The sequence below is a fragment of the Arachis hypogaea genome, chromosome 19 (genome assembly GCF_003086295.3).
Source record: "Arachis hypogaea cultivar Tifrunner chromosome 19, arahy.Tifrunner.gnm2.J5K5, whole genome shotgun sequence".
NCBI lineage: Eukaryota > Viridiplantae > Streptophyta > Magnoliopsida > Fabales > Fabaceae > Arachis > Arachis hypogaea.
Window position 1 is genome coordinate 125054490 of NC_092054.1, and position 10374 is coordinate 125064863.

Below are 10374 nucleotides of genomic sequence, written 5' to 3' on the forward strand. Positions count from 1 at the left end.
ACCCCAAGTCTCTTGTTGATTTATGAATTAGCAAGCTTGAATATTGATTATAGTGATAGGTTGTGGGATTAGATTGAATATTGTTTATTTGGAGCACATTGATGATGTTAGGAGCTTGAGTGTTTGACCTTGGTGACTGGAATTCAGTTCGGAGAGGTTTTGGGGGCTTTGAGTTTGTGCGGAATGGTGTTAATTGTGGTGTTCCGGGCCTTACGGGAATCAGCTAAGGTATGGTTTCGGTTTCTCGTAACTAAGATATAATGTCTTGTGAAAACTTAGGCTAGCTGACCATAGGATAAGTTTGGTTTGAAGTCGGTTGTTGTAAGAATTGCGATTAATTATCTATTAATTAAATAATTAAACTGCCCAAAATAGGTTCCAAAAATTTAGAATGTGAATTAGAAAATTTAATTATGATATTTGAACTCAGTAGATTTTTCTGAGTTAGAAAATATAATTTTCTGCGAAAAACCGCATAAAAACGTGAACCGGTAAATTAACCAGCAGTACCGGCTTAAATCGGTCTGGTACTGTGCGAGAATAATAAAAATAGTAGAAAAACCTTAGGAAAATATTTAGAATTAAAAACCGGACATTAATTTTAAAAGTTTGGCCCGAAATTGGGCCAAACTAACCAAAAAGGCTAACGGGTTAGACCGGACTCAAGTTGGGCCCAATTCCAACATATATAAACACACAATTAGACCCAATTCAGCCTCATAATACACTTGCACACAACCCTAGCAGCTGCATTGAGGAAGAGGGATTTTACTATTCATCCTCTTCTTCAATTACTTGTAACTTGAGCTATGGAGCTCCGATCGCCGCACCGTTTGCGGCCACGCGAACACCATAAAGAGCTCTACAAAACTCACACAAGAAATTGGTAAGAAAATCACGAATTTCCCCTCAGCCTTTCCTTTAATAAATTCAAAATTTTGGATTTTGTATTGTGTGAAATTTTATGATTTGGGTGTTTAGGTACACTCTAGCATTTGGTTTCTATTGGGTTTGACCCAATCAATATTCGTTAAGGTGAGTTTATTCTCAACCCTTGTGAAATTGTGATTATGATGAACCCTAGGTTGATTAGTTATGAATTATGTGTATATAGCTTGAAGTTGTGATTGTTGGCATTTAATTGGAGCTTTGGATTGATTGTTGGTAATTGGAGGCTTGAGTTGGACTCAACTTGGTGATTTAGTGCATATTAGGAATCAACCAAGGTATGGTTTTGATTTTCTCTATGTAATATATAATATTTTTGGACACTTAGGCTAGTGACCCGTAGGATAGGTTCGGATTGAATTGCTTGTTGAGATTATTGAATGAGTATGTATGATGATTTGATGATTTTGATTATTTTGATGAATTGTGTTGTTGATATTGATAAATATTGAAGTTTGAGATTGAGGTTGAATGAGATTGATTATGATTATTGTTAGTGATATAATGATGATTGATGTTTGTGTTGGGTGAGAGATTGGTTTAGGGTGACACAATTGATCATTGGAGTAGAGGATTATGTAATGTGAATGGAAAATTGGTAAGATTGGTAAAATGAGACACAAAAGGGTAAATTCTGAGGTGAATTGAGGTTTGGTGTGGTTTTGGTTTAGTTTGGTTGTGAATTTTGGAAAGTTGAAAACCTTGTTATTTTTTTGGCAAAAACCAGTTTTTGGTGAACTTTGACGGATCATAACTTGAGCCTCAAAGTTGATTGATGTGGTGACGACATTAATGATGTATGAATTAGTATTGTTGGTAAGTTGAGGAATAAGGTTGTAATGAATGAAAGAGTTGGTGTTGGTGTTAATAATTTTGTATAAGAAATGTCTTGATATGAGAATAAAGAATTGATGTGTAATTGGTGTGATTTGGGCTATATATGGTTGAAGTAGTATGTTAGGAAAGGGTAACTTTTGTGAAAATAGAGGCTGAGAATGTTTTGTGAAGAAAATTAATTTTTGACTAAATTTCAGAGAGCCATAACTTGCCTTCCAGACCCCCAAACTTTCCCAAACTTTCTTTATATAAAAATTGGGTTCGTGAAGTTTACACCGTTCAAAAAATGGGTGAAACATGTTTTAAAACGAGAAAGTTATGCACGTCAGAAGTTTGGTGTGTAAAGCTGAAATTTTGCAGCATTCAAGATTTTTGTCAACTATGCATAACTAGCATACGTTAGCATCCCACGTGGCACGGGCATTCGGTTCGGGTTGGCTATCCCGCGTACGCGAGAGGCTGCGTTCATATGTGAGCAAGGAAAAAATGCACCCACGCGTATGCGAACCATGTGACGCGTACGCGGGACCCTTTATTCCAATAAAGTGAAATTTATGTTTTCAAATGTAATTTTGAACCTCCAAATCTCGATTTTTACTTTCTAAGATCCTGAAACTTAATTCTGATTATAGGGAGTGGGGTAAGCTTAGAGAAGGAGTTAACTTAATAGAGAAGAAAGGTTTGAAGTAATGAATGATGATTTAGGAAGTTTGGAAATGAGGGTTTTTAAATGAATGTGATATGTGACCCCCGGATAGTAGGCAGTGGCATTGTCCACTTGCTCCGGGTATGAGATGAGAAAGGAAAATTATGAAAAACTGATTTAATTATAGAATTTCGAATGAACATGATAAATGAGGATGATTAATGATGAAATTATTATAACTTATACTTAATGTTTGACTTGAGATTGAATGAATTCTTGAATGAGATATCTGGGTAGTAACAAAATTATGGTTCGTCCTGCTTGCTCCAGGTCAGTGATTGTAATACTTGGGCATTAGCAAGGAATGTGGTTTGTTTCGCTTGCTCCAGGTTAGTAATTGTAATGCCTAGGTAGTAGCAGCAGTAGTGGTTTAATTTCACTTGCTCTGGGTTAAGCGAGTAGTAGTAAGGGGGTTGTAGCTCAGACCCACTTGCTCCACAATGGGTGTTTCTATCTATGGGTAACTACGAGGACGTGTCGGGTTGGCTATACAACCGACATATGATATCATCAGCCATACGACAGGCATGCATCATATGCATCTGTCTGTCTTGTTTGATTCTGTATTAATTGGGCTTGTCTATGTGATTACTATGCCTACTTGCTAAATTTTTTAGCTGCTATAATTGTGTTATACTTGTGCTTGCTTTGTCTGTATTTTAGTTGTCTGTGCTATGGAGTTATGGAGGAACGGAGGAAGGTGAGAGGCTAAAGGATCAATGTAAGAACCGGAGATTTTCATGTAAAACTGTTTTAATAAAATAATTTTAGTGCCCGGAATAGATTCAAAATTTAGAAGTTTTGATTTGAAAATTTAAAGGTGAAATTTGATTTCAGTGAATTTTTCTGAGTTAGAAAATGTATATTTTTCGAAAAGTTTTTGTAAAAATGCATACTGGCGCTTAAGCTGGCAGAACCGGCTCTAGTCTGTCCAGTACCGCGTATTTTGGAAAAAATTGATTTATTGTTTTAAAAAGGCAAAGATAATTTAGAATTGAAAATCGGACACTAATCTTAAAGGTTTTGGCCCAAAGTGGGCCAAACGGACCAAAAGCGCTAACGGATTGGACCGGGCCCAAACTGGGCCCAAGGCCCAACTTATATAAACCCATTAATGAGCATTTCAGTTCATTTGATGTAAAAAGAGAGAGAGGGGCGCGGTTTGAGAGAAGAGAGGAGAAGAGGTGGTGTTACTATTCACATCCACCTTCCGGGAGCCATAACTTGAGCTACGGAGCTCCTATTGACAAGCCGTTTGCGGCCACGCAAAACTTTTGTTGAGCTCTTCGATTTTATCTAAGCAAACCTAGTAAGAAATTGCGTCTCAATCCCCAGTTTCCTGCCCTAGTATTCTGTGTTTTTGGGGTTATGGGTTTTAGTATATTTTGATTTTGCTTGTTTAGGTGATCTCTAGTAGCAGGTAATTGTTGGATTTTACCCCTAATCTCGTTGGGTAAGGTAAGGCTTCACTAAACCCTTGTGTTTAGCTATTTTATGTATCTTAGGTTTTGATTTTGGTATATATATATGATGTTAGTTTGAGCTTTGCTGGCTTGTTGGTGAGTTGAAAGCTTGTTGGACACCAATCTTGGTGTGGTGTGCTTTTTGGGGAGCTGCCAAGGTATGGTTTCGGTCTCCTCTATGTAATATGTAATATCAATAGACACTTAGGCTAGTTGACCTTAAGATAGGTTGAAAGGTGTGATTGTATGCAGGGACGGATTTATTTATAAGCTAGTGGGGGCAACTGCCCCTAGTGAGATTTGAAAAAATAAGTAGTAATTCTGAGTTAAATAGCATAATTGCCCCCACTATATAATTAATTTTGCCCCCAGTAGTCCAAAGTTCCAAATCCCTGATGCTTCTTCTTCCCCCTTTCTCTTCAAATCTGAAATCCCTAATTGCTCCAAGCCTCCAACCTCTAGCCTCCACTCCTCCAGGTTCTAGAGTTACTGTCGCCAGCCCGCCACTCTGTGTCTCCGCCAGTCCATCGACCGTCGGTTTCTCCTTGCATCGCCACAGCACCATATCTGGTGATTTTCAAGTTCTGCCTTCTTTTGCGTCACTGCTTGATTGCTTGTGATTTGTGTGGTTCTGCCGCTGTTCTTCTTCTGCGTTCTTTCCTTCGGGCTTTGGCACTCGGCAGTTCGGCGTCTGGTTCTGCTTCTGCCGTTCTGCGGTTCTACCTTTTTCTTCAGCAAACATCAATCTCTTTTGGACTTCTGGTTCTTCTTTCTTGGGGTACGATCCTCTTCTCTGTTGCTGCTGGCATCGCACCACTACTGGGTCGTCCTCCTGGTCTTGGAGTTCAGTCTTGCACTTTGCCTCTTGCTCTTGGTATATAATTAGGATTTGGAAACCCAAATCAACCTTTCAACTTTCAAGAGTGGTAAATACCAAATAATTTTAAATTTACCTGTAGGCTGTAACCAATTAATTATAGATTTATAGCATATGTATATTATAAATAAATAAGATTTTGGAGTGGGGTCGTGGAGATTCAGAATAAAGGAAATAAGGAATGGTTTGTGTCTGTGAGACTGTGACTTTGTGTAACATGGCATTGGTTAGGTCATGTGGTATTGTGTTGCCGTGTAACCTGTGTTGGTTTTCTTGTTAATGAGATAATGAGATAATGAGATTATGTTCTTGTTAATGAGCATTGGTTAGGTTAGGTGGTATTATGTTCATTGAGATAATGAGATTCAAGTTCTGGACAGTTGGAGTGTTATATTTTTATGTGACTAAATAATAATCAATAGTTACTTAGTTAACACACTGTCCCTGGTTAGTTGCTTCATTCATGTTTTTGCTCATTTACTTCATGGTTTGATAATTGATAATTTGATATAGTTGGTTTAGGAACTGTGAATTTGTGATTAAATTTGTTGTGATGATGTAATTGATACTTTAGTTTCATTTATTTATTTGTTAATTATTTTTGTATATTGAGATATTTTTGTCAATTTGTGTAAAATTATGAATTAATTTTATTAATTAATTAATTTAGGTTTATAATTTTATTCTATTAGTAATGGAGAAATATTTCAAAAGAACTTCATCATTGGAGATTGGATCCCAAAACAATTCATCACCTCTTCTAACAAGAGGAGGTTTTTAGAATTCGAAGTAGAAAGTCTCATAGCAGATCCAGGATAACGACCAAAGATTTCATGTTATCATCCGAATGACAGAGACAAAGTTAGATGTGCATATTTGCAAAAAGGTCCTTGTCAACCAAGGACTCATGATTTTCCTCAAACTGCTTGTGGTTCTTCTTTTCGAAGATTTAATCCTAATTGGTTTGATGATTATGGCAATTAGTTAGAGTATAGTATATCAAAAGATGCTATTTTTTGTCTTTGTTGTTATCTTATGAAACCTGAGACTGAAGGTGGCGATGCTTTTGTAACCAATGGCTTTTCAAATTGGAAAAAAAAGGAGAGATTACAAACTCATATTGGGATTCATGATAGTGCTCATAATCAAGCTTGGAGAAAATGTGAAGCACTTATGAAGCCAAAATAACACATTAGTACTGTACTGAAAAACAATCTGAGCAAGCTAAAAAAAATTATCAAATTCACTTGACAGCCACAATTGATTGTAGTAGATTTTTTTTTGCGACAAGGATTGGCCTTTCGTGGTAATGATGAGACAGATGATTCTGTTAATCAAGGAAATTTTTTGGAACTTCTAAATTTTCTTGTGAAACATAATGAAGAGATTGATTGTGCTTTCAAAAATGCTCGTGGGAATCTTAAACTAAGAGCTCCCTCAATTCAAAAAGATATTGTAAGAGCTGCTGCAAGTGAAACGACAAAAGTTATTATGAATGATCTTGGGGATGAATTGTTTGCTGTTTTTGTTGATGAAGCCCGCGACATTTCTATTAAGGAGCAAATGTCAGTTTGTTTAAGGTATGTGAATAAAGAAGGGCAAGTTAGGGAGCATTTTCTTGGTCTTGTTCATGTTTCTAATACTAATGATTTATCTCTAAAATTAGCATTGGAGTCATTATTAGAAACATATAATTTAAGTTTATCAAGAGTACGTGGCCAAGGATATGACGGTGCAAGTAACATGCAAGGAGAATTTAATGGTTTGAAAACTTTGATATTGAAAGAAAATTCTTATGCTTTCTATGTACATTGCTTTGCCCACCAACTTCAGTTAGATCTTGTAACGGTTGCAAAAAAACAAGTTGAAATCGCTTTGCTTTTTAATTTGTTAACCAATTTGTGCAATGTTGTTGGAGCTTCGTGTAAACGAAGAGATATGCTTCGTGATAGTCAGATGACTAAGACAATTGAAGCATTACAAAGTGGAGAAATTTCTAGTGGACGTGGTTTATATCAAGAAATAGCTTTGAAAAGAGCTGGAGACACTAGATGGGGTTCACACTATGGAACTATACTTAGATTAATTTCTTTGTTTCCTTCTGTGGTCAATGTTCTTGAATATGTTGAGGAAGATGGAAATAATTCAGAACAAAGAGCTGAAGCATGTCATTTATTGAATGTCATTCAATCCTTTGAATTTATTTTCAACTTGCACTTGATGAAAAATATCTTGAGAGTTACTAATGAATTATCTCAAGCGTTACAAAAGAATGATCAAGACATTGTAAATGCTATGGCATTGGTTAAAGTGTCTAAGCAACGGTTGCAAACTATAAGAGATGATGGTTGGTCTCTTTTACTTGACGAAGTCTCATTGTTTTGTGACAAACATAATATTACTATTCCAAAAATGGATGATATATTTGTGTTACAAGGAAGATCAAGACGAAAAAGCTCAAAAGATCTCAAATTTGCATCATTTTCAAGTTGAGATATTCTATCAAGTAGTTGACAGACAACTTCAAGAATTCAACAATCGTTTTATAGAGGTGAATACTGAATTGTTTCTATGTATAGCTTGTCTGAATCCAAGACACTCATTTTTTTGCATTTGGTAAGGAGAAGTTGATCCAGTTAGCTCAATTCTATCCATTAGAATTTTCTTCTACTCAACTTTTGGCACTTGATAGTCAACTTGAGAATTTCATATTAGATGTGCGTTCTGATGATCAATTCTCAAATTTAAATGGGATTGGTGCTCTTTCTTAGAAATTGGTTGAGACTCAAAAAAAATATTTTTTATCCATTAGTGTTTCTTCTTTTGAAGTTAGCTTTAGTTTTGCCTGTAGCAACTGCATCAGTTGAAAGAACTTTTTCTGCTATGAACATCATAAAGAGTCGGCTCCGTAACCGTATGGGAGATGAATTTTAAATGATTTTTAGTGACATATATAGAAAGAGAGACATTTGATTGTATTGACAATGAAAAGATTATTCAATCTTTTCAAAGTATGAAACCTAGAAGAATGGAATTTTAAATTGTTTATTATTTTGAATTATTATTTTATTGTTTTAATTTGTTAGTTAAATAATTTGAAAAATAATCATATTTTATAATACCATAGTATAATTATAAAAACTATTATATATATATATATATATATATATTTTTTTTTTTTTGCCCCACTGATAAAATTTTTTGGATCCGCCACTGATTGTATGGTTAATTGTATATAAATATATACTTGATGATGGTTTGGATGTAGAATGAATGGGTTTGAATGTGATGATATACATATTGTAGATGATGATTATTGATGAGTTATGTTGGTGGGTGTTGAGATTTGAAGATGGATATTGATGATGATTTTTTATTGTTGGTTATTGTGGTTGATGAGGATTGTTGAGTATTATTGGTGTTGATGAGTTTTATGATGGGTTTGGTTAATGATAGATATTGTTTGATAATGACTATTGGAATTTATGAGGATTTGTTTTGGTAGTTGAGGTAGTTGTTGATTGATGATGATTATGAGTGTAGATTTATGATTAAATGGAAAATTATGGATTGGTAGTGACATGGTATAATGGTTGAGTAATTTAGGTGTGAAGTTGAGGAGAATGATATTAAATGGTAGTTGAGGAATTTGGATGTGCTATTAGGTTGAATTTAGAGTTGGAATGAGGTGAGTATTAAATGGTTTAATGATTAAGAAGGTTGTGTGATTGATAAAATGGTTGGAGGGGTGGTCTTGAATTGAGAATTTGGCAAAATTGAGTTTTTAGTGTTTTTGGTAAAAATGGATTTTTGGTGAATTTTGACAGATCATAACTTGAGCCTCAATTTTTGAAATTTGTTGAGATTTGCTTTAAATTAAAGTTCATTGAAAACTCTTTAAATGGATATAAATTTTGTAAGAAATGAATTTTTGTAGAGGAAGTTATGATCATTCAAAGTTTGGTGTCAAAATCTGAATTCTGTGCATGCTGCAGAATTTGTGATTTCTGGTTTGTGTGCACACGCACATCCTTGTGCGCACGCACACCCCTGTGATTTTTCGAACATGTGCGCACGCACAGCCTTGTGCGTATGCACACACAGGGGAAGGCTGTCTGTTTAGAGCGCTAGCACAACCTGTGCGCGCATACAACCAACGAAGGTTTACAACCTGTGCTCACGCACATGTTGGAAGGTGCACTCTGTTGAGGGCGTTCGCACGCCTTGTGCGAGCGAACAGAGTTTGGAAAATTTTATACTTGTGCGTACGCACACCTCTATGCGTACGTACACTTTCTAAAATCTCCTGGGCGTGCGCGCGCACACCCCTGTGCGTACGCACACGCCCTGTTTTTCAAACTTAAGCTTTGTTTTCAACTATTTCACCTTCTTAATAAGATTGTAAGTTTCTGTGACACCATTTTAAGACTCTTGGGCTTATTATTGGGCATTAAAACATGGGTAAGGTCTTAAGAGATTTGGTTTGGTATTATTTTGAAAAGTTAGAGAACGGAGGCTTAGGTTTCTGGTGTACTGAGGATGGGTTTGGTGGAGTGCAAAAGAAGAATGGTATATGAATTAAGAAAATTGACGAACTAGTGAGTTCGGAATAGAAAGTTATAAATTGACGAGGGTTGTGATGAGTTGAAAACTTGGATATGAATGATTATGGGTGATGGAATGAGTATGAGCAGAAGTGTGCTATGAGGAGTGGCCTCTGAGATTGAATACGTGATTATGATATGCATTATTATCCATCGTAGAGGCTGTGATAGTCTCCCGCCTACGTTCAGATGTGAGGCTTGAAGCTGGGCTTCTCACTCATGTTTATCGCTCAAGAGAAATGTGGTAGGGCACTCTCCCTCGAAATGTTTTTCCCTCTGAAAGGAGAAGGTGGTAGGGCACTTATCCCTCGAAATTTTTCCTCCTGAGCATGGGTTTCTCTCTGGTTGCAAGGTGGTAGGGCACTAACCCACGGAATCATGCGGCATCCAGAGGATGGTGGTAGGGCACTCTCCCTCGGAACGTTTCCCTTTGAAAGGAGAAGGTGGTAGGGCGCTTATCCCTCGAAATTATTCCTCCTGAGTGTGCACAATAGAGAGACTAATCCGGGAATTGCCGACCGGATTTTCTGTCAGGTTTGGCACTATAACCGACATGTGATATCACAGCCAATAGGACAGACATTCATCATGCGCATCTTCTATATGTTTGCTTACTTTGATTACTTGAGTTTTCCTAATTGTATAATATGCCTACTTGCTTCTTGAATTACTTGTATATACATGAATACTACCTGTGTTTTCCTTGCTTGCATTATCTGTTTTTGTCTGGTGCTGAGAAGGTTAGGTAGGCGGTGGCAATGGGATAGCACGGAGGCTAGGCAGGTGAAGGCTGTGGGACAGCGGTGACTAGTTTTAGTTGGACACTCCCTAGGTTTAGATACCCTTGTTTACTGTTACGATTTAAGTTATTTATTATTGTTTCTAAGCTTGAATATTTTTTTGGTATGAAGCTCTAGGATTGCCTTTGGCATCCCGGGG

General features: G+C 36.4%; 1 protein-coding gene across 1 annotated transcript; it reads left to right on the top strand.

Moving 5' to 3' along the window:
* The first annotated feature begins 5866 nt into the window (after nucleotides 1–5866).
* LOC112778690 (uncharacterized) lies at nucleotides 5867–7324 on the top strand. The gene is made up of 2 exons (XM_029295773.1): nucleotides 5867–5993; nucleotides 6105–7324. Exons 1-2 carry the CDS (start codon nucleotides 5867–5869, stop codon nucleotides 7322–7324), a joined length of 1347 nt encoding a protein of 448 aa, XP_029151606.1.
* The last annotated feature ends 3050 nt before the right edge of the window (nucleotides 7325–10374 follow it).